At 46.6% G+C, this 25,319-nt stretch overlaps 2 protein-coding genes across 2 annotated transcripts; both read left to right on the forward strand.

Moving 5' to 3' along the window:
• The first annotated feature begins 2,280 nt into the window (after positions 1-2,280).
• On the forward strand, positions 2,281-16,099 carry LOC133342964 (histone deacetylase 3). The gene is made up of 15 exons (XM_061552367.1): positions 2,281-2,375; positions 3,626-3,708; positions 4,121-4,263; positions 4,907-4,988; positions 5,225-5,281; positions 5,471-5,526; positions 6,831-6,964; positions 8,277-8,357; positions 9,029-9,102; positions 9,785-9,849; positions 10,497-10,586; positions 10,681-10,739; positions 11,249-11,328; positions 12,604-12,764; positions 13,653-16,099. Exons 1-15 carry the CDS (start codon positions 2,321-2,323, stop codon positions 13,720-13,722), a joined length of 1,290 nt encoding a protein of 429 aa, XP_061408351.1. The 5' UTR covers positions 2,281-2,320; the 3' UTR covers positions 13,723-16,099.
• A 1,704-nt stretch (positions 16,100-17,803) lies between these two features.
• On the forward strand, positions 17,804-24,985 carry MMAA (metabolism of cobalamin associated A). Its single transcript, XM_061552368.1, has 7 exons — positions 17,804-18,120; positions 20,664-20,888; positions 21,485-21,607; positions 21,973-22,143; positions 22,857-22,942; positions 23,364-23,513; positions 23,681-24,985. Exons 1-7 carry the CDS (start codon positions 17,919-17,921, stop codon positions 23,978-23,980), a joined length of 1,257 nt encoding a protein of 418 aa, XP_061408352.1. The 5' UTR covers positions 17,804-17,918; the 3' UTR covers positions 23,981-24,985.
• The last annotated feature ends 334 nt before the right edge of the window (positions 24,986-25,319 follow it).

Consider the following 25,319-nt stretch of genomic DNA (forward strand, 5'->3'; position numbering starts at 1 on the left):
ATGGATCAAGCATCGGTCAGGCTTTGGATCCTTAAAAATCGGTCGATTCCCATTGAATCGTTAAAAATACCGTCTCATACCTGTCAACCCCTTATCAGTGCTGCAAACCTTATTACAGACCTTAGTGGTCACCCCGTGCCCTTCATAAATCTCAACGTTCATCCTACAAAGTCCCATCACAAGGGAGAAACACAAACAAATTGACAATTTAATTTACCGCAATGAAACGGCTGTACGCCGTACAAGAATACGGGGTAAACCATATGGGTTGACAGGTACGCTACTAGTATACACCTGAGGTGTGGACTCGAGTCATGTGACTTGGACTCGAGTCAGACTCGAGTCATGAATTTGATGACTTCAGACTCGACTTGGACTTGCATAACAATGACTTTGTCCCACCTCTGGTATACACTATACACTACTATACACTACAACTACTATACACTACACTATACTTCATTAATATGTTTTTTTGGTTAGATCGCGTAAATATATAAATGTGTCGGTAAACCCGCCACCACCCGACACAGCCAACTAGTGAGGGTTGTCAGAAGCGCCTCTACATTAAGGAACTAAACAGACTTCTCCACAAATCTGGCTGTCGCCTGGTGAAGCTGGTTGTAATTACTGGCGAAACGTCGTACTCGGATTGTAAACGATGTAGCTTGGCTCTACAACACCGGTGTGCTGTACTAGTACACTACACTATACACTACACACTACACCATACACTACACTATACACTGCTATACACTACACTATACACTACTATACACTACACTATACACTATTATACACTACACTATACACTACACACTAGTGCTGTACTAGTGACAAATTTGCCACGTTCTGTTTACGTGAGAACCCTTACTAGTTGGCTGTGTCGGGTGTGTGGCGGGTTTTAACGACACATTTATATATTTACGCGATCTCACCCCATAAAACCTCTATTATGAACTGCTGTGCTGTCGACCCCCGTTCCAGTATTCCTTCTCGAGGGCAAAGCTACGCCCCATCTCTCCATATACGGCCCCAAAACATAAACATACGGGAAATTATGTTAATGTAGAAAAATGATGTTGATGATATATAAAATATGTTGATGTTGGATAAATTATGTTGATGATAGATAAATTATGTTGATGATAGATACATTATGTTGATGCGAGATAAATAATGTTGATGCTAGATAAATTATTCTTTGGTTCTTTCGGTAAAGTCACGTATCAGGATAAAATAATAAATTAGTTTTGTTCTCTCTCTATGTATCTCTGTGATATCGGTCTGCTTATATGTCTGTCTATATGTCTCTGGTTCTGTGTTTGATCTCTCTCTCTCAAATTTAGCATTCTTAGGAAGAACGTAATCAACCAGGTAGGGTGTTGACTGTTATGCGATCCGACTCTCTGTTGTATTACATTACATTTCTAAGTATACTAGATTTGTGTTTCTATTTAATTTATACCTGATGATGATTGCTTGTTTTGCAATCGAAACGTCGTATGCTAGTATTTTATTTAATTTATAATTTTATCTTTATACGTGACTTTACCGAAAGAACCAAAGAATAATTCCTGCAGTCACGAAAGCTCCAAATTAAGTTTAGATAAATTATGTTGATATTGGATAAATTATGTTGATTCTAGATAAATTATGATGATGCTGGATAAATTATGTTGATGCTAGATAAATTCTATTCTTAGGTTTTTTTCGGTAAAGTCACGTAGGTAAAACATTACAATTAATGAAAGTAAAATAAAATAATAAGTATAACCAGTAAAAACTAAGTTTTTCACTATAAATCCTTTATTTGCGTGGCGGCTAGAGTCCTCTCGTCCTCTGGCTTGAGATGGCTGCCACCTATGGGTCAGACGATTGTCTGCCACCATTAAGCAATTGGTAATTAAATATTTAAATGTTTTTCCCTAAACAGTGTAAAATTTTGGAAAAAAAATTTCACGAAAATGAATTGTCACGCACAACGAGTCTGTGTGGAAAATGTCAGCTCGATTGGATCACGGGAAGTGGGTTAAAAAAACGACCGAAAGATTTGCACGGTCGTAAGCAAGCAAGCAAGCACGTGAACTTAATATAAAGGATTTAAGAATCACGACGTTTCGGAGGCATAAATTCTGTTGATGCTGGATAAATTATGTTAATGAAAAATAGATTATGTTAATGAGATGAGAAGGGAGCCAATCAGCGTCCGCGCATCGGAGGACGCCCCGCCCCCCGCCCCGCCCACCACCCCCCCCTCGCCCCGCCCCTCGCCCCGCCCCGCCCTGGGAAATGTGGAAGCCGCCTCAGCGGTGCTGCAATGGCGGCACGGGTCTCCTACTTTTACGATGCGGACGTGGGCAACTTCCACTACGGTGAGGGAGGCAGGGCGGACGCGAGGAAGGAAGCGACGAGCGAAACCCTGGACGATCCGTCGTCGTCCAGGAACCGTCAGAAAGCTGTTGCACGGTCCCTGTGTTGTGGCGTTTGTTGTTGTTGTTGTTGTGCTGCGTTCACGACCCAAATGGCTGGTGGGTTTCGCGATCCTTAGGCTTCAATCGGCCGCGTTACGCGGGTTTTTGTTATTTAGTCGACTGTAACATAATTTATCTTTACTTACTCTATTTGTCTCGCGCAAGAGTCGCACTGAGTCTTTATCAGCAAGGGGGGGGGGGGGGGCTGCCACAGCGGGTTTATTCTTTTATTATTTTTACGGACATCTGTAGTGTGGGGGAGAGCGGGGAAGATCTTTATAGCTCATAGGATTTCTAAATAAATATTCTGATGAAGATGTTTTTTGCGCCATTTAATTGATGGCAGTTCATTGTCCCGCGTCGCGAGGAAATCGGAACACCCGGAGAAAAACTTGAGCGAAGGTGTGTGGGAGGTAGTGGGGTGGGTGGTAGCAACACACACACACACGGGTGTCAACGTACAGATGGAAACAGATGGCAATTAGTCTCACACTTGCTGGACAGCCGCATCCGGGCGAGCCTGGGTTTAATGGCAAGGCACCCTCTATGCTATCCACCAAGCGCTGGGTTACATTGGGCGCAATGTGTTGCAGTGCAGTGGATGTTCTTTGTCGTGTGAGGGTCTGTGGCTCTTTGAGGATTTTTTGGGAGATTAGGGGGCGCTCTGTGAGCCTTTGGGGGGAATGAGTCATTGTGGAGGGCCTAAGTTTGGTTCTGTTGGTCCATGGGGCTTAGTTTGTATGATAACGTGGTGGGATTTCGTTAGTTATTTGGGGAGTGGGACAAGGTTTTTGCTATATGAATCTTTGGGGCGGGCTTTGGTTGTTATTCTTGGGGGGCATAGTTTGGATTTGAGTCTGTCTGAGTCACAATTTGGTTCTTTGAGCCCATGGAAGGGCTTTGGTTTTATGAGTCGTTTGGGGGCTTAGTTTTGTGAAATGAGTCCATGTGGGGGGTAAACATTTGCCCTATAAACACTTGGGGTGCTCGGTGGAACTATATAAGCTCTTTAGGGGGTGGGCTTTGTTTTGATCTCTTGAGTCCTTGGGGAGAATAGTTTGGGTACATGTGTCCAACAAGTTTGCAGCATTTCGTCTCTGTACTATCCACTGTATGAAGTCCATGCCTCTTTGTTTTCCCCGTGTGCCCAGGGCCTGGCCACCCGATGAAGCCACATCGCCTGGCGCTCACCCACAGTCTCGTGCTGCACTATGGCCTTCACAAAAAGATGATGGTCAGTGGCTGTGCACTTTCACCAGGGTTGTTCTTCACTGTTTGGGCAACCTCACGGTCAAAATGTCAAATCAATTCTTGTGTTTTTGGAGGCGGTTAAATTTGGTTTTCGAAAATATGGCTTTTTAATCTAAAAATGTGATGGCTTCACACACACACACATACAAAAATTAATGCAACATCACCATTGCAGCGTGGATGAAAAAGCCAGTTTGTCTGAACGCTTCCAACACCAATCGGCGCACTGACCAGCTCGGAGAAGCTTGGCCAAATGAACTTCGCACTACAGGGGGAGGCCTTCGACCAGCAATGGATTAATAACAGGTTGCTGCTGCTGCTGTACACGTAGGCTTGGTGTGCAAGGCGCCCGGCTTGCATTGTCGGTGACGGTCCCTGCGCCCCGCGTTCCGCAGGTCTACAAGCCGTACCGCGCGTCGCAGCACGACATGTGCCGCTTCCACTCGGAGGAGTACATTGACTTCCTGCAGCGCGTCACGCCCCACAACATCCAGGGCTTCACCAAGAGCCTCAACACTTTCAACGTCGGGGACGACTGGTGGGATTTTTTTACTACTCCTACTCCACCACCCTCTACTTTTGGGTGTAAAATCACAACTTCTAGCATAAGGTTTTGAACCTCCATCCCTTATGAGTCGATGTATTTTGCAATTTGGCGTTGCGTTTTTTTATATTTCATATTTGTAGGGGTGTAACGATTCGCTCCCATCCCTTCTAGACGTTCACTCAGTCGTCTAGTTTCAGGTGTATAATCAAATGGTTAAATAATATTTTCATTCGTATTGTGGTGAATGTAGCACTCTCCAATGCCTACAGTCATGTGAAACAATGCATCAATACATAAATGAAGAGCTGGCACCACTCAGGTCCTGGGTTTGAATCTGGACAGACCAATGATTCAGCGAGATTTTCAGTGTCGCAAGTTGATGATCTATTCTGATTCTTATGCATAAAATTAGTTCAGATCGCCCCTACAGCCAGTAGAAGGGGATACAATGCAACACAATGGTAAAAGACTTGATTCTGCAGTTGAACCGCGACCCTACATCATTACAATTCACCGAATTGCGATGTTGCAAAACATTTGAGGGTTACAACAAGGAAAGTTCCAACAGTTCTATCATCTGCTGTAGGCATCGGGCTGGTTTTCCACTGACCGTGTGGCGTTGTCATTCCCACAGCCCTGTGTTTCCTGGTCTCTTCGAGTTCTGCGCAAGATACACAGGTGCCTCTCTGCAGGGAGCAACGCAGCTCAACAACAAGGTGAGCTCACTTCCCGCTCGTGCCCATACGATCGCATTCATTAATGGATCCTAACACATCGGGTGGATATCGCCGCACAGTTTTGAGCAGCTCAATATCTGGGTTTACACTCCAGGGGCAGGTTTGGTGTTGGGAGTGGATAGCATCACTCCCAGTACATTCTGCTGCTAAAACATTTGCTTCTTGTGTGTGTGTGTCATATCCCTTTAACCCCCCTCCCCCCCCCCCCAAATTAGATGTGCGATATTGCAATCAATTGGTCTGGTGGGCTTCATCACGCCAAGAAGTTTGAGGTAACGTGTTCTGCTCATCAGAAAGTTGTCTTTGCTTTTTCACGTGAAAATAAGGTTTACAAAACGGACGGCTTCTCCGGTGGAATTAGATCGGCGAAGGGAAAACTGCTGGTATGTCTTGCTGTGTTGTGTGTTTGCCGCTGCTGGTTTGTGTCATCTAAACAAATCTTCTCTTGACTGTGTTTTCAGGCATCGGGATTCTGCTATGTCAATGACATAGTTATTGCCATCCTGGAGCTGTTGAAGTAAGTTTGTTGTGTCTCTTGATTTCCAGGATTAATTTACTTCCACGATTAAATTGTTTGCTGTAATATACTTCATATAACGGCCAGCCCAAGGGTGAATGTTTTGAGCAGCATGGCCAAAGTGGTCTATTCTAAAATGATGTTCCAAGCAAAGCTAAATAAATTGGTGATTATTCTTAAGAGTTGCTATTTTGCAATTATTAATGCAAATGTTTTTTTATTTGCATGCATGCAAGTTAGTGTTCATTTTTAAAGTTGATATGAATATTTAATCTTTATTGAGAATGTAATTATTTAATGTTCTTCAGTAAGTTGTACATTTCTCAAATGTTACTTCCTGCATTGATTTTGCTTATGCATGATAATTTGCTGTTTTTGCTCGACTCATTTAAACGCAAGCCTCGGTGAACAAAGAGATGCCGACTCTCACTGGGCACCTATATAATTTACAGCCCTTTGTCTATCCACTGCTCGATGAAGGTTGCCCTACGCCATATTAGCTGTACGGATTGTTTGACTCTACTTCATTATGCTGGTCAGTGTAGGTTGGTGAAGTGGGGCCCGGGACCAGTACAGATATATCCATTGGTCATATCCGTGGCCAGACATCCAACTTGGGTCCACCAGGTTCATCACGCAGTGTGCTAACCACAGAACCACTGCTTCCACTTTTTCCTGGGTAATTAGGCATTATTATTATCTGCATATTAAACAGCTGCTGGTGATTGCAAAGTAAAGGTAATTAAATAATTATAATAAGTTACGGCCCTTTTATCCACGCAGTCCCCACATGGGTTACTTTCTGGGCAGCAGAGGGTAGTGCTGCAATATAAATTGTCGTACTATATCTATGTACTATTTCTTTATTTTAGCAGGTAGGGCCCACTGAGCTATATAGATATTTTTCAGAATCAACCTGGCCACAAATGATAGCTCAACGAAGTGGCTTACCACGTGAAAATGTATAGCAGTCAAATACTCTCAACGCATGTTGATTCAAAATGTGTAGGGCGAAACCGTAGGACACGGAGAATAATCCACACGACCACGGGGAGAGAGACGTGTGAACTCCAAATGTGCTCCCATGTCTAAACTCACTGCCATCACCGAACCCACGCTGACCAGCATGGTGAAGTTAGCACGTTCACGACCGACCATTGCGCGGAGAGGCCTTCATCCATTGACACGTACGTGCCATTCCGCTGATGGACAGAGCGCTGCCCCCACACACTCGGTCAGTCGTGGGCCGTGTCTCTCGTTAGCCATGCGTGAGAGAGCGATCGTCGGTGCCACTGCGCGCGCAGGTACCACCCGCGTGTGCTCTACATCGACATTGACATCCACCACGGGGACGGGGTGCAGGAAGCCTTCTACCTCACCGACCGCGTCATGACCGTGTCCTTCCACAAATATGGGAACTACTTTTTCCCCGGAACAGGTGAGAGGGGCACCCACCCCACCCCCCACCCCCGGAATTATTTATTTCTTAAGCTGTTAAACGTCTTTTAAACGTGTTGTAATTCTCATCAGGTCCCATCGTGTAAAGTATACAGTCTTCAACTTCTGTTATCCACTCTGTCTTTCTGGCCTGCATTAATATGCTGTGAAGAAGGGCCATTGCTCGAAACGTCGCCAGTTATACATTTTAGCTTTTAAGGTCACAGTGTTCTTTACCAACGTGTCAAGTTTTGTTGTGCTTGTCCAACACTGCCAACGCAATATCACCAAATAATGTATCAAGCGATTAGTTGCTGTCTATCTCGAATGTGCTTCAAGTTCCTGCGTAACAATTCGTGAACAACTACTGACATTTGTCAAAATATTTCTATATCTCTTGGCCTCCTAGTCATGTTTGAAAGAATTATTTTCCGGAACATATGCTTGGTCTGTTGTTGGTGTACACTGCCTTAACTGTATAAATAACTTTCGCTCGATCTCATCAGTTCTCCAAAACTGAGCAGACTTGAGCCTGGATAGTGGTTGGATGGGCAACCACCATCAATAATAACAGGTGTTATAGGCTGCTGTAGGGCTACGTGATGGGCAGCAGGTTGGGCTATGCAGCAAAGTCCACTGTGAAGCAGACAGCGGGAGTGTATCATGGATATTATAAACCCGCAGTATTAATCGGGGTGGCCGCTGGATTCGAACCGTCAACCTCTGAAACAAGCGGCGAACGCTTCAACTGAAACATGCGTTTAGTGTATTTGGCTGCTATAAATTTCCGCTTGATAAGCCATTTCGTTGGGCTATCATTTGTGGCCAGGTCACTTCTGAAAAAACAGCTATATAGCTCAAAGTATGAAAAATAAGAATAGGTTTTACCCTTTCTGGCAATAAAATGCAGTGTGTTTTTTGTTTGCATTCTGACCTCAAGTATTGTGGTTAATGCAGACATGATTCCTTGTAAAAAAAGTTTCAGTTTTGTTGCCAGAAAAAAGTGGAAAAACCCTATTCCTAATAAAATAGGTGTTAAGATATTAAAACAACAAATAGATACATTTTCAATGCGTATCCTATCCAGACCATGTTTGTTTGCATGTTTTTACAGCAAGTACTTGTGGTTAATACGGACTTGATACTTTGCAAAAGTTATCTATTTTCTATTTGAAAATCTTAACACCTATTCTTACCTGTTAAAATAAAAAAAGTTTTTCTACTTTTTATAATATTTAGACAGTGTTGAGTGTGGGGCAGGACCGGTGGCGTGACATCGCGGCTGACGTGCTGCCGTGTGCCGCACCTCACAGGTGACATGTACGAGGTGGGTGCGGAGAGCGGGCGCTACTACTCTGTCAACGTCCCCCTGCGGGACGGCATCGACGACCAGTGTGAGTTGCAGCGTGACTGCCCGATCGTCAGTTTAATTTTTTTACATCAATCTTGTTTTGTTGAGGGTAGCTACCATATCTCTTCACTCTCCTTAAACCTCTGATCACGGAGAACTGCAGTATGCTACGGAGCGTGTGACAATATCAGTCGGTCATCCCCAGGACTCGGGACATCCTGACTGAGTGACGTTTCATTTCAGTCCATGGATAAATGAGAGGCGATTGGTATCTGAACCTGTGATGGGCCTGCCCAAGGTCGACTCAGTCTTTAAATTCATACCTAGTACAGTGTGTGCAAGCATTGTGGGGAGAGACAAAGGTAGCCGGTCGTGGCACTTGCCACACCACAAAGCCCCCTGAGTGCAGTGTCACTTTTAATAGGTGCTCACTAACAGTACATGAATTTCGATTTAAAGCTTTCGTGACTGCAGGGATTCATCTTCTTGGTTCTTTCGGTAAAGTCACGTAGAAAGGAAGCAATAAAATAATAAAAACAAAACATGATAAAATAATTCTCACGACGTTTCAGCCACAACGCAAGCAGCCGTCCTCGCCTTCTACGTGACTTTACCGAAAGAACCAAGAAAATAACAGTACATGCCCCAAATGTAAATTCTCTACAGAAGGTCTTGGTTTTTGACGTATACTTTTTGATTGCTGGTTGTATGCAGGCTACAGGCTGCTGTTCCAGCCAATTATCAAGCAGGTGATGGACTTCTACCAGCCCACGTGCATCGTGCTGCAGGTACGATCGCCCATGTGTGTGCGCTTGCCCTCCCATTTCTTAGTAGTAGTAGGTTTTTACCTTTTTAAACTGGTACAAAACTGACACCTTTATTCAAGGCATCATGTTTGCAATAACCACAACACAAGTAGTCAAAAAAGGGTAAAAACCTACTACTATATTTTGCCACTGGTAAAAGAGATCTCGTAGTGTAAATGCTTACCCCGAGCTCTCAATACTCTGATATTGCACTGTGTTTGAGTTGTACGCCTTCTGGTGTCATCTGGTCCAACACCAATGGGGACTAGGCTCTAAAGAAAGCTGTCTCGGGTGTGGACCAATCAACTTCAAGCACAGTGCATATTATTATCATTATCAGAGTTGCTTCTTTTTGTTTGCTTTTTTGACTACTTGTGTTGTGGTTATTGCAAACATGCCTTGAATAAAGGTGTCAGTTTTGTACCAGTTTAAAAGGGTAAAAACCTACTACTATATTTTGCCACTGGTAAAAGAGATCTCATAGTGTAAATGCTTACTCCCATTTCTTATCGATTTGGCTCTACTTGTTCGCAAGTTGTCCACTTGGTTCTGCACCATTGTGATACGCCCTCCTACCTGGCGTGCATGTATGTTGATCTTCTTTCGCTCTGTATTTAGCCATCCGTGCTAATCGGAGATGCGTGTGTGTGCATCCTGTAATTAGTGCGGCGCTGACTCACTGGGCTGTGATCGCTTGGGCTGTTTCAACCTCAGTATCAAGGGACATGGGTAAGTGTTGGCGGCGGCTGATGGCGGTTTGCTTGCTGGTCTTGTTGAGTTCACGTGTAACTACGAAGGGCGTCATGGAAAAACTTAACCCACAAAATCCCATTGTCCAGAAAGTATGCTACTAATTCCATTATTCCCATGACAGTTTGTCCAGAGTAGTCATCTAGCAGATAGAAAAAGTCCATTGGTGCTGATGAGACCCAAGAACGTTGAAACCGGTCCAGAGTTTGCTTGTCTATTTATAAAACAACAACAAAACCTTCTTGGTTCTTTCGGTAAAGTAACGTAGAAGGGAAATAATAATAATAAAACATAATAAAATAAAATTCTCATGACGTTTCGGCCACAACGCAAGCAGCCGTCCTCAGGCGAAGAACAGGGCTGTCGGAAAGACAGCGTCCGAATGACAGCCCTGTTCTTCGCCTGAGGACGGCTGCTTGCGTTGTGGCCGAAACGTCGTGAGAATTGTATTTTATTATGTTTTATTTTATTATTTCCTTTCTACGTGACTTTACCGAAAGAACCAAGAAGATGAATCCCTGCAGTCACGAAAGCTTTAAATCGAAATTTAATTATAGTTTGTTATGTTCTCGCGATGGGCCTTGAGACCGGGTGTTGTGTGTGTGCGCGTGTAATGTCGGTCTCAGCGAGTGCGTAGACTTTGTGAAGTCGTTCAATATTCCGCTGCTGGTGCTCGGCGGAGGGGGCTACACGGTGAGGAACGTGGCACGGTGCTGGTGAGTCGCGCTTTCCGCCTGATCATTACAACGGTTGTCAGCCTATCGGTGATTGCGGGTGGCGGTGCCTAATGCCTTGCCGTTGATGTTGCAGGACATACGAAACCTCTTTGCTGATGAACGATCCCATAAGCGATGAACTTCCATACAACGGTGAGTGGTTACTCAGGTCGCATCCTCGTGTAAACTTTACATATGCCAACTTTGGTAAGATGCAGTAGTGATGTCGGTTATACCGTATGGGTACGAGATCTGTATTTTTTAACAAAAGAACTCGAGAAAAAATGTCTGGCCTTTGATTACAGGTGCCATGTGGAGAATGTTAGTAACATGAAAAAAATAAGGGAAGTAAAATACAAATTGGGAATGAAACGGAAGTTTTGCAGATGTAATCAGGAGGCGGATGTTGCAATGAGTGGGACGTGTAGGAGGGAGGAGGGGTAGGTTGCCAAGGTAGGCTTTGGATGGAACACCCAGGGGTGGACGAAGCAAGTGGGGATACCGTAAGAGCAGATCTTGAAGGTCGGATGTTGATCTTACAACTGCAGTATCTGTAAGAAGAAGGAAGGGATGGCGAGGCATGATGACCTGTCCTTGAACTCGTTACTCTTGATGATGTGCTTACACACTTGACGATAAATCTCAATGTCGTTTTGTTTCAGAGTATCTCGAGTACTTTTCACCCGACTTCAGTCTGCATCCAGACATCAGCACTCGCATTGAAAACCAGAATTCCAAGCAGGTATGATGCACTTTCGCAAGTTTGAACGTAGGAAAGCTGCAGTTTCAACTTATTGGGAAGCCACTAGAGCCATATGCACTTTTACTGGTAGGAACCTCCTGGTTACATCAGCCCATAGGGGATTATTGTGTCTGTCGTGCAGGGAGGGGCTGGGTGGGGAGGGAGGGGCTGGGTGGGGAGGGGCTGGCTGGGTGGGGAGGGGCTGGGTGGGGAGGGTGGGGCTGGGTGGGGGGTGGGAGGGGTGGGGCTGGGTGGAAAGGGGCTGGGCATATTTGCGGAATACACCACGCCACCGTTGACCCTGGCCATTGACCGAGCAACCCAACGTTCCTACCAACTCCCTCCGCAGGAATGTATTAAAACTAGATTGAAAACTAATTTCTTTAGAACTGATTTTTTGTGTTTAGTTTCTTATCCTTCCCACCTTCGTTTGACATGGTTGTCTTCGTACGGTGCGAAAGAAGTTCGACATACATGATGCTACTATATGGAACCTGTATAATTTACGAGATTACTTAGGATAACATTACGATATATACATACATTACAGTGTCTACAATGTACTGTTACCTGCACTAATTCACAGCCCATTTTCAAGCGAGCGCCAGATTAAGGCATCCGCCACCCCATGTCAGTCGTGGGGATTGCCTGACACCATACTTCACCACACTGTTCACTGCAGTTTGTTGACAGCGGGAGCATAGCTGCAGGCACATAGAATTACAGTACCGTAATGTATGTTTCTGCTCCGCCCTCTGCTGCCAACATCAGAGCCCTGTAGCAGCCATTAACACCCGCTTTATGCACGGTTGTCGCCCATCCAAACACAATCAAGGCTCAATCCTGCTTTGAGTCTGAGACCTGGTGAGATCGGGTACATTATGTGTGATTTGGTCAAAGGCTACAGCAGTGTTCTTCACTCATTTTCAGAGGGGGGGGCCACTTTGCCAATAAAACATCAGCGTGAGGGCCACCACACATTTGAAACCAATTGGGTTTGACAGCGTGATGGGGTGTTTTCACGATTTGTGCATTGACGGGGGTTGCACGTCAGCGACCACGCTGAGGTCACCAGGGCCAGCGAGTGGCCTGCGGCCCTTGCATTGAAGAACGCCGGGCTACAGGGATATTTGTATATAAATAGCCTCACAGGTGCGATATTGAATTGTATTTACATTTTTTGTGGTCTCTCCGTTATATGCAATTCCTGGTTTATTTGCCAACGTTTCGGATACACTGTCCTATACTTACCTTGCCTTCCCCACTGCACTGCAGTACTTGGAGCAAATCCGGCAAAGCATCTTTGAGAACCTGAAGATGCTGAACCACGCACCCAGCGTTCAGATCCACGAGGTTCCTTCCGACTTACTCAGCTACGAGCGCAAGGATGAGCCCAACCCAGACGCCCGCCCCGGCACGGACGACGCCATAGTCAAGTACGAACGCACTCGCGCGCATATACACACACGCATCCACACACGAAATTAACCATATCCATACACACTTACCCATACACAAAGACAAAGATCCCCCGTGTAGCCTTAGACTGTAGGCGCAAGTGCTGTTAGCGAGCACCTATGATGGCCAAAACGGCACACGAGGGGGTGGGTGGCCAGCACCACGCCCGGCCGCCTTTGTCTCCCTCGTGGCGATGTTTTTACGCACCGCACCAGGTACTCATTTGAGGCTGAGTCGACCTAGGAGACGCCCATGACCGGTTCAGATAATCGTCACATGTGTTGGCCGTGAACGGGAATCAAACTCTGGTTGCCAGGTTTGTAGCGCAGCGTGCTAACCGCTACACGAACACACACCTACCCGTACACACACTTGCCTGCCCATAGACTCACCTACTCATACACGGACACGCGTATTGCTTAGCTCAGAGGTAAGGATCTTAGGACCTGCGGGCCGAAACCGGCCCACATCTTCATTTTGTACAGCCCATAGGCTACATGTGGCACACAGTGTCCAGAAAGTTGCCAGCACGTGGAGTGAAACATTAGATATATTGTCGAACAACGCTCGGGCACAACCGCAAGAAACATACGTCGTACCAATAGATTTGCATCGCCTAATTTACATGTTCTTGTTGTATTGTTTTTGCTTTATCCGGGCCACCCCTCCCTCCCCCATTACCCTGCATAATTGACAGGTGACTATTTAATGGACTGATCAGCTTGCGATGCAATTGCCCCATAGGCTCCTGTCCATCCATTCGTCCCCAGTTGGTCACGTGTTTGTGTTCTGCGTTCACGGCGTTGCTCTGTGACGCCGTCGAGTGCCTACCCGTGACGCCACGCGATGTGTCTCGCGGCGAGCAGGCCCGATGCGGCCAACGAGTTTTACGACGGAGACCAGGACAACGACCGGGAGAGCGACGTGGAGGTGTGAAGGCCGGGGGGGCCACGCGGAGGCCTCGGATGCGCGGAGGTGTGACCGTCCGAGCACGGATCTCTTCCACGATATCAACTAGGCGTGTAATGATGTATCGATTTATAAATGATGATTATGTTCACAGTCATCAGTAGCCATGAACTATCCACTGCTGGATAAAGGCTTGCCCCAAAGCGTTCCCTTCCCTCGCGATCCCGCAGTGTATAACAATCCACCCAATTCACGATTAGCTGATTTAATCGCTCAATCTTGGCGATGGATATCCACTTGGACATGTTCTCTCTCCTTTGGCTGCCACTCAATCGTTAGGCTCGACCACTATGTCATCATCCTTTTCAGTGACGTGTTACTGTTCTGAAGGCCTCTTAACCAATATGATGTGTCTGGCTTGCGTCTGCTCTCTGCTCTGTGTTCCTCTTTCTTTCAGTGTAATTCCAAGCACGCACCTTGCCATGTTTCTTGCACACTTTTCCGCTCCTGTTGCATTTAGTTTTTCCATGCCCATGTTTAAGTTATATCGGATAGTATACACTGATTAGAAATATTCTTATCGAGGCACATTGGTACGTTACGTTTCATTAGTAAGTTCATATTTGCAAAAGCACCAAAACCTGCTCGTACACTCCTGACAGAGAGATAATCTTTGATGGTTTGTTGAACTTATATGTAACTTACATTTTACCTAACATTTTGCTTGCTCTGGTTTTATTTCTGGAGCGCTACTTCTAGACCAACTTCTTCTATCACTTCCAGTAGTTCCTTTCCATTGGTTGTTACGCCCACAATACACGCATCGAATCGCTCGAATCATACAGCAAACCCTTGCCCATCCCCGAGGGTTACGTTCTTGAAAATATCCGCAATCAGTAAATCCGCAAACTCGAAGGCAAATGTGAAAAGTAGGTTGACGATTAATATTTTCTAACGCTAAATACAGCTTGTACGGTAAATGTATAGAATAAAAAAACTAATGTATTGTACAATACTGTACACATCCGTGTACGGTAGTGTACAGTATTGTACATGACAGGAAGAAAAATCACGTGGCCAAACGTCGCTGCCACACTGGAGGCTGGGAATACATCACCTGGGACCCGCCATGGGCTGCTTGGGAGACTAGATGGAGACAAGATGACGCGTATTTCCTTTCGCGGCAGCATCACCGCAAGCAGTACAGTTATGCACGCAGGAATCTCCCTGTCAACTGCGAATGGTCAAGCCACAGGGGCGCCATCGGCGAACCGTCCCTCCAATAAATTTGGCGTAAAACCATGATGAGGAGGGAAAATCGTTACATGCCAAACATAAGATCCTACTTGATAAAATGGCCTTGTCACATACGTGTGAATTTCTCAAAAAGTGTTATTTCTTGTAGTGACCATTTGCTGTGCTGTTTTCGTTGTAAACCAGAAAGGTCGGAAGGGATCCAACCAATCGCATAGTTGTAATTGTTTATTTTCAGTCGTCTATTTTTTTAGTATGGCTGTGATATTCACAGTAAAACAAGACAAGTCTTGTGGTGCAATGATAATGTGACTTCTCCGATAGTCTGTTTTCCTATAACGCGGTAGTTGCGTTCCTGTAAAACACCGCATTATAGAAAAATCACGTTCTAATAATACGGGCTAAAGCACAGTCCGCGATAACACGTGAGATGCGGATTGTGCAGGCTGAACAAAGATTGAGGCGCGTGGATAGCACGCGCCTCAATCTTAACCTGGAGTGCACGCACGCCCTGGGGGTGCGAGATGATGCCCTTTCCGGAAGGTTAAGAACCACTGATCGAGAAGCAGAGGTCGCAATTGGGTACCCGATACCCGTACCCGACCCGATACCCGGCTGGGTACGGGTACCGGTTTGCGACCCTGGTGCGGCCAGGTACGGGTAGGCCCTGAGTTACTGGTGAGTCACCGTTTGTCACTCATTTCCCAACGTCTTGTCTCTTCTCACAATTCAAGTTCCTCGAATCAACCCACCCGTGCCTGCAACATGACTTCATCCCAGAGGTCGCAATCGGGTACCCGTTTGTGACCCTGGTGCGGCCGGGTACGGGTAAGGAATCAAAACCCGTTTGCGACCTCTGTCGAGAAGTATCCCGCCTTGGTTGATGCTATGCCGAGGCAGCCGTACAACGGCTTATTCCGACTCGTGCGACGTAGTTCTGTTCGCTCAATCGCGTGATATCCAATTCACATCAGCGTCATGAAAAAAATGCGCACCCTAATACATTCATCACGTCATATCCAATTTGCGTTGTGAAAATGCGGCGTTATAGGAGAACAGACTGCACGTGAATAGATCGAGTACTTTACTCGTGGTAAAGTGTGACCTGTAAGCCCTGATCTACGTTGTAATAAACATGTACATCTGTTAATCAGTTGTGTGAATGTGTACCGACTTGCGTTGCACAGTGCAGAATAGTGGCGTGCATATTATTTTGTACATAAATGCGTTTTAAAATAAAGGCAATGTTTTTTTGTACAAAGCAGTGATTTGTTTTTTGTGTTTGGAACAATTCCTATTTAAGTTCCCATACCATCGATATGTACAAAACATGTGCCTAGGTTCTGTACATTTGTCAAATCGATAGTTACAGAAATGTTAAAGTGGCCACTCAATTATAAAGTACAGGATTGAATTCCCTGCCTGCATATAATGTAATGCAGGCATTTATAAATGCCCTGCTGGATGAAGGCCTTTCTACGCAAGTGTTGGTAATGGGGGTTGTTTAACAAAAAATCACCATGCTTGCCACATGAACTGCAATTCCTTGCGGATCTCGTCAAGGAGCATAAACCATCCCGCGAGCTGCAGTCATCCTCGCAGCGTCTCTTGTCTAACCATCGAACAAAGACGGTCACTGCATCTCGCGCTTTCAGATGCGCTTCTGCGGCCGTCTGGAACACTTTCCCGATATGAGGAGGCCTCTGGACTTGTGCACTTTTAAGTCTGTTGAAAACTCATTTCAATAGAATTGGTTTTTGTGTTTAGATTGTTGTCCTTCAACACCTCCGATTAGCACGGTTGGCTACGTACGGTGCGAAAGATGTTCAACATACAGCATACACGTTGGTGAATTGGAGCCTTGGGCCGGTTCATACATGACTCAACACTGATTTTAGCTGTGGCCAGAAATCGAACTCGGGAGGTTGTGTTAATAACGCTGTGTGATAACCAGCCCCTGGGATACCTCCTGTATACCAGGCGAGGTAGTTAACATCTCATAGCCACTGTAATGATGAGAGAGAGACACGCAAACTCCAAATATACAGCAGGCGTCAGGGTCGGGATCGAACCCACGACCTCCTGTATACCAGGCGAGGTAGTTAACATCTCAGTCACTGTAATGATGAGAGCGACACGCAAACTCCAAATATACAACAGCAGGCGTCAGCGTGCGGATCAATCCCACGACCTCCTGCATACCAGGCGAGGAGGTTAACATCTCCAAGCCACCTCGAAACGAGGGTAAATCTACCACGCGGTGACTCAGGCCGCCGTGCCGTTTGTACGCCACATTCCACTGGAATCAAATACCAGGTTGCTGATATTCTGAACAGGTCATGGATTATGACGAGTTACCGGTTAACAAACCTAGACGGTACAACAAATACAATACTGTACCCGTTTTAGCACGTACAATTTTGCGACCATTATCTATAATAAGGGGGGGGGGGGGTTTATATCGCATAAATATAAATGTGTCGTTAACCCACCACCACCCGACACAGCCAATGGGTAACGGGTTGTCACTTAAACAAAACGTGCAGATTAGTTCTTCCTGATAACGAACGCTTGTGTTGCGATCAAAACGTAGGTTTTTGTATTTTTTTGTTATTTACTTTGACTTTACCAAAAGACCCAATAATATATAGTTACTACTTCACCACACAACCCGGAGTGTGCTGCTGAAGTACAGCAAACCCAACAACGTGTACAATTTGAGCACCGACCCTGAGCTTTCGCCCGCGATTCTACAACCAGCTTCATCAGGCGGATAACAAAAAAATCATGCACCCGATCGTAATCGATTCTCGATTCCGGGCCGCATTGAAACCGTGACGTCGGAATCGATTCTTACACCGCTAAGGACAAATTCTTGTGCTACAGTTAACAGCAGCGACTTAACGACCCGCTGTTATACAACACTGACAACAGTCTGAGTAAGCATTAAACAACACCGCCTGCCCGCGATGCTGGAGCTGAGGGTGGTGGCGGGCACGCTGGGCCGCCCTCTCCTTCGCGGGGCGCAGCGGCTGCCGTCTGGACCCTCAGGCCGGGACATTCACTGGGGCCTAGAGGGCCCCAACAGAGCCTCGGTCTTGACTGGACACAGAGGCCGCGGGCGGGGAGAGGAAGGGCGGGGAGCGCGGGCGGCTCACAGGCGGGCTGCGGGTGAGAGGGCGCGGGGGGATTGTGGTGTGTGTGGTGTGTGTGGGTGTGTAGTGGGTGATGTTGTGGTGTGTGTGGGTGATGTTGAGGGGTGGGTGTGTAGTGGGTGATGTTGTGGTGTGTGTGGGTGATGTGTTTGATGATGTGAGGATGGGGGGTGATGTGAGACTGGGTGATGTTGAGGTGTGTGTGTAGTGGGTGATGTGTTTGATGGTGTGAGGATGGGGGGTGATGTGAGAGTGGGTGATGTTGTGGTGTGTGTGGGTGATGTGTTTGATGGTGTGAGAGTGGGTGATGTTGAGGTGTGTGGGTGTGTAGTGGGTGATGTTGAGGTGTGTGTTGGTGTGTAGTGGGTGATGTTGTGGTGTGTGTGGGTGATGTGTTTTATGGTGTGAGACTGGGTGATGTTGAGGTGTGTGTGTAGTGGGTGATGTTGTGGTGTGTGTGGGTGATGTGTTTGATGGTGTGAGACTGGGTGATGTTGAGGTGTGTGTGTAGTGGGTGATGTGTGTGTAGGTGATGTGTTTGATGGTGTGAGAGTGGGTGATGTTGAGGTGGGTGTGTAGTGGGTGATGTGCTGTGGGTGGGTGATGTGTTTGATGGTGTGAGACTGGGTGATGTGGTGTGTAGTGGGTGATGTTGTGGTGTGTGTGGGTGATGTGTTTGATGGTGTGAGAGTGGGTGATGTTGAGGTGTGTGTGTAGTGGGTGATGTGTGTGTAGGTGATGTGTTTGATGGTGTGAGAGTGGGTGATGTTGAGGTGGGTGTGTAGTGGGTGATGTGCTGTGGGTGGGTGATGTATTTGATGGTGTGAGACTGGGTGATGTGGTGTGTAGTGGGTGATGTTGTGGTGTGTGTGGGTGATGTGTTTGATGATGTGAGACTGGGTGATGTTGAGGTGGGTGTGTAGTGGGTGATGTGGTGTGTGTGATGTGTATGATGATGTGAGACTGGGTGATGTGGTGTGTCGTGGGTGATGTTGTGGTGTGTGTGGGTGATGTGTTTGATGATGTGAGACTGGGTGATGTTGAGGTGGGTGTGTAGTGGGTGATGTGGTGTGTGTGATGTGTATGATGATGTGAGACTGGGTGATGTGGTGTGTCGTGGGTGATGTTGTGGTGTGTGTGGGTGATGTGTTTGATGATGTGAGGATGGGGGGTGATGTTGAGGTATGTGTGGGTGTGTAGTGGGTGATGTGTTTGATGGTGTGAGGATGGGGGGATGATGTGAGAGTGGGTGATGTTGGTGTGGGTGTGTAGTGGGTGATGTGTTTGATGATGTGAGGATGGGGGGGTGATGTGTGTGACTGAGCGATGGGATGTTGTGGTATGATGGGAGGTTGTTTGTATTAAGCGGGTGGTGTGGGTGACGTTGTGACGTGTGTGTGTGACATGGCGTCATTTGTGATGGGCGGTGTGATTTGGTTGGTGTGATGTGTGTGTGGGAGTAATGTAGAAGAAGTATGATGCGATGGGTGGTGTGATGGAGTATGGTCCGTGTAATGTATGATGTGTGGAATTAAGTTGTGCTGTGATATCATGTGTGATGTGTGCGATATGATATTTCACATGCGTGAATGCATGTGTATGAGGTTTTTCCACGTAAACATGCAATGTGTTTGGAATCGTTGGACCAACGTTATTCCAACGTTCCATGTGTACTGGGTTATGTGGCGTGATGTGATATGATATGTTACGTTAGATGCCACGCGTGTGATACGGTGTATATCACGTAGTTGTATTCACATTGTAGGAATGTGTTTTTGACAGTGTGTAAATTGCTGCATGGCATAGCGTTGTATGCAGTGTGCTGTTGCACAAGGTCACATGCATTAACTGTGATGCAGTCTGTGTAAAGTCAGTGTCCTCATGTTCATTTAACTTTGCAAAGTCCGTACAGATGCCTTTTTCTCACCCTCCACAGCAACTTGCTGGAAATTCCACCGAGCCTACTGTGAAACTCAAGATTCAATTTAAAGAAGGTCTTGTGTTTGGAATGTTTGGCCAATGATTGTTTTATATTTTGCCTGTGGGAGCAAATTTCGAGACACTGCACACAATCGATAGGATGCAAAACTGCGCTCACATAGCCTTGTAACCTACTTGCTGTACGCACGTGTGCGCTCGTGTCCACGTTTGTAAATGTTGTGATGCAATGGCAGTAGCGGTTAGCAATGTGAACCCAGCAACCTCGGTTCGACTCAAGGCCGTGGCTGCCGGAAGTGGCAAGTGATTATTGGACTTGTTTTGGCCCTCCCCTAGGTTGACTGAGCCTTACATGAGTACCTGGCGATTTGTTTAAACATTTGCATTGGGGAGACAAAAGCAGCCACCCATCCCTCTTGTATGTCGTTTCGGCCTTAATAGGTGCTCACTGAAAGCATTCTCCCAACAGTCTGTTAGAGACTATATGGGCGGCGCACTTTATCTTTGTCTATGTGATTGTATTTGTCTCTCTTTGCATGTGTGTGTTTGTCTATATCTTTGTCTTCATACGTGCGTCTTCGTCTGCACGTGCGTGCGCGTATGTCCGTATGTGCACCACAGAACCCGCCGGTGCGGATCTGTCACCACGAGAGGAGCACCGGCTGTCGTATCTCTACGATGGCTTGGTGAGCGGGCAGCGCGCGTGCCTGGCGGAGGCCATCACCCTCACCGAGTCCACGCTCCCGCGCCACCGCCAACTCGCCGGGCAGCTGCTGGGGCGGTTGCTTCACCGCCAGAGGGAAAGGGAAGGGAGTACAGAGGGGCGGCCCGAGACCTTCCGCATAGGTTCAACTCCCTGTCCCCCAAACAGTCGACTTGTCCCATATTTACTCCTGGCAATTCCCGCGATCCTACATACATATATAATAGGTTATGATTATAATGTGCAGATAACAATTTAGAGCTGTTTTGTCGATCTGCTATTAGATGAAGGCATCCCCACACCGAGTTGGTTGTTTGAACCTACTTCACGTTATATTCTTGGTTCTTTCGGTAAAGTCACGTAGTGGATTTCACACCTGATGATGATTGCTCGTGTTGCAGTCGATACGACGTGATAATTTTTATTTTTTATATTTGTATTATTTTATTATTTCCCTTATACGTGACTTTAGCGAAAGAACCAAGAATATGAATCCCTGCAGTCACGAAAGCTTTAAATGAAAATCTACTTCACGTTGTTCAGTGCGGGTTGTGATGGGGGATACCCAGAACTGGTTCAGATCTCACTCACTACTGATCTCCGTGGCTGTGAATCAGACTCAGCCCAGTCGATTTGCAATTTCACAAATCTCTGCATGATCCACCAGCTCTCACCTCGTCCATTTGCCAGGTCACAGGTCTCTGGATTAAACAGAGTATTGGTGTGTCGTTTGCACCAGGACTGTCAGGGCCTCCCGGAGCCGGGAAGTCGACGTTTATCGAGGCCCTGGGGACGATGCTGACGACGCGAGGAGAGAAGTTGGCCGTGCTTGCTGTGGATCCCTCCTCCAGCACCTCTGGAGGTGTGGGCCCCAGGGGGTTCTGCACCACAGCAGAGAAACTCGCATGAGAAGAAATAGTGTTGCCAACTCCTTTTGCGCAATGTTGTCAAACCAACCTCTAGAAGTTGCTAGATGTGGCCAGATAGACCTAGTCATCAAAAATGTAATCAGATGGCGTGCCGGGTATGAGCAGTAAACTTATACAAGACAGAATATGAATCTGGAATGGTTCCTAAATCTGCATAATTGTCCTCATCTCAGTTGTTTGCTACAGAAACCCAAAAAGTTATGAAATCTAGCCAAAAAAATCAAGTTGGCAACACTGACAAGGAACGTTTGCCAGCGCATAAACATTTAGCTCTTCGTGACATTCTGCTGCCGGGCAGGCTCGCTGCTGGGCGACAAGACGCGCATGCCCCTGCTGTCACGTGACATGCGCGCGTACGTGCGCCCATCACCCAGCAGCGGGACGCTGGGCGGCGTCACGCGAACCACCAACGAGGCGATCGTCGTGTGCGAGGCGGCCGGCTACAGCACCGTGCTCGTGGAGACTGTGGGTGAGACTCCGGCTCGCTCGCTCAAACGGTCGTCCACTTGGCCGATCGCTCACCCAACTGATTGACTCGCTCGCTCACTCGCTCAAACACTAAACTGGTCACTCGCCCAGCCAATCGCTCGCTTGCTTCACCGATCGTTGACTCACTTGTGGCTCAATTGCCTCTACTGTCTGTCTGGTTGAAGTGGGAAACTCTGGAGGTGGCTGGGTGGCTCAGAGGCCAGATTGCTAAGCCAGACTGCTCGATTCGAATCCAGGTTTCAGATACCCATGATTAAATTGTGTTTCAAGTGTAACGACATTATCTCTGTCCACTTACCAATACCTATATAAAAAGCGCATCACATTCAATGTGCTTCTACGCTTAAATTGTCTACTTTGCAGCTCTGAGAATAAAAAAATATGAATTGATGAACATTATTCTTCGTGGGAAAGTGCTTACCCCGTACTGTGTGAACCAGAGGCCACTTCAGTGAATCTCAGAGGTAGCTCTGTGACATCCATTTCCTCGGGCAGTTGTTTAACACAAAGGGCGGCACTTGCTCTGCGAGGATTCCGATTGGATACGTTGTCTGGTGACGTGTCATTAGTACAATTGTGATACATTTGGGGCAAATGTTTTCAATAAAGTAAGTGGTAATCTTTGTATCTTCTGATGCTGTGAAGCAGAGTGGGAGGTTTGCGTCTGAGCCAATCCTGCCCCTTTGTCGGTAGGTGTGGGGCAGTCGGAGTTCGCCGTAGCTGACATGGTGGACATGTTCCTGCTGCTCATCCCTCCCGGAGCTGGCGATGAACTCCAGGTCAGCTCTATTATTCCTAGCACCCTCTACTCCCTTGTGCCCCCCATTATGATCCCTGTATTAATCCACTATCTACCCATTCCCCAAAACCTCGGCATCTGAAGATTCATCTCTCCCAATTCAGATCCAGCCAATACAAATTATTTGTTACTTCCTACATAAGAATGAAAACTCATCCACTGTTATTGAGGATTATGGGTAATAATATAATAAGTAATTTTCCACCACCTGTGCTTGTGATTAAATAGTTGTATTTTATCCCCTTACAATAGTTTAGTTTTCATTCGTCCTCACTCTTTTGTACACTATTGTTTGCCCCTTTAGTCTGAAGATGACGTGTTCTACTGGCAGCATATACAAAAAAACCCACCGCGGCCTGTATTGTGCCTGTTGGATGGCGACGCTGTGTACCCCATCGCAGGGCATCAAGCGCGGCATCGTCGAGGTGGCGGACGCGGTGGTGGTGACGAAGGGAGACGGTGACCTCCTGCCGCAGGCGAGGCACATTCAGGCGGAGTACACCAGCGCTCTGAAGTTCATGCGCCAGCGCTTGCCCACGTGGAAGCCTCGGGTGAGACCAAGTCATACGCTCCATGTCATGGCCACACAACCACAGTGCATCCTCGAGATGACATAGGTGGACACATCATATTCTGATACGCTGTGTCTCTGACCTCTGCACCAGCCTTACCATATTCCTAACAATACGGCACATCGCCAACACGTGTGCACACACAGGTACTGCGCGTCTCCGCGCAGACGGGCCAGGGTGTGCCGGAGCTGTGGGACGTGGCTCTGGAATTCCGTGAAATTGGACTGTCGTCAGGCTCCCTGCAGGCACGGCGGCGTGCCCAGCGCACCTCCTGGATGCGCTCCCTCATCCGCGACGGCGTCCTGGAACTCTTCCTCGCTCACCCAGTCGTGCGCGCCCGTGCCACCCAGCTGGAAACCCGCGTTGCCGAGGGGCTGCTGGCACCCGGGGCGGCGGCCGATGCCTTGCTGGCAGCCTTCACGGAGGATGTGGCCAAGGAGCGGTGATAGCGGTGTATGGTCCATCACCCAGTCACCCCATTTTGTTGTTCGCATGATTGTCGAATGATTGTGGTGTGATTATCTCCTGATCGCTGCTTGATCATTGCCTAATTGTTGCGCAACTTTCCTTCGACTTTTTCCAGATCAACGCACGATTGCGGTGCAGTCGTTCATTTTTTTCTCATCATCTCCTGATTCCTGCCCCATCATTGATTGATTTGACTCAAACGTTGCACGATTGTTGCGCGATCGACGTCTGATTGTTGCCCGACGGTTGCCCGATCAATGCCGGATTATTGTCCGATCGTTACACAAATTTTACCCGGACACCGCATGAGTTTTCTCAGGCAGGAGCCGACTTTCTCAGGATTTGTGTTTCTGCCTGTGGTGGAAGCCTTTGACTTCTGATGAGCGAGGGGGTTAACGCGCACCGCGCACGAGTGTTGGCGCTGTGGCTGTGCGCGAAGTTAAATGAATGGGAATTGAATGCCGCGGTGATAATTAAAGTTGCACCCCGCTGGACTCGACTGTGCCAAGGTGTGCAGTGGGGATGCTGTCAATTGGGGTTTACTTTTGCCAAAGGCGTTCTATTATACATTCATGTAAATTTTAATAAATGTGTTCGTGGTGGTTATACATATATTTAGGGGCCATACATATGTTGTGTGAATATTATCACTTATTACAAGCGGTTTAATTATCTAAACATGAGCCACATGTTTACTATTTGCATATAAATGAAAACATTAATTTATAATCATTGAGGCTACAGCCAAGAAGAGATTTGTTACAATGTAAGATATTTATTTTTTAAATGTGATTAAAAGTGATTGACGGCTGCCGAATAGAAACATTTGGACTCAAGACAACAAGATATATTAATCTTTGAATTGCTTAAAAATGGCTTTTTGCAACGAACTGTTTGGGCTCGAGCACATTGACATTTAAAAAAAAACTTGAATAATTTCTATACTGGCTCCATGAATACTGAAGTAATAAAAACATAAACATCTTAAGTTTTCCCAATTATTGTTTCCATAACAATGTACATATGGTTGGTATAAAAAACTGTAAATATTTTAGAGATGAGATATATATCGGAAGGATATGGAATGTACCCAAGCTCAGGTTCTATCAGATGAGCCCTGGACAATGTTCGTCTCTTGTAGTTCTGAGCTATGTAAGACAAATTGCATGTGGCCTAGCAAGCAACCATGCTTCTTGGCACACTTGAGATTTTGTTCATTATTTGTGAATGTTTATGTCGGAGAATGTAATTCACACCGATTTAAAACTTCATCCAAATTTGTATTTTTCTTTACTTGGCTGGAGAGGTGCATTATTG

This window comes from Lethenteron reissneri, chromosome 16 (assembly GCF_015708825.2).
Source record: "Lethenteron reissneri isolate LAM-NWPU_2019-01 chromosome 16, ASM1570882v1, whole genome shotgun sequence".
Classification (NCBI taxonomy): domain Eukaryota; kingdom Metazoa; phylum Chordata; class Hyperoartia; order Petromyzontiformes; family Petromyzontidae; genus Lethenteron; species Lethenteron reissneri.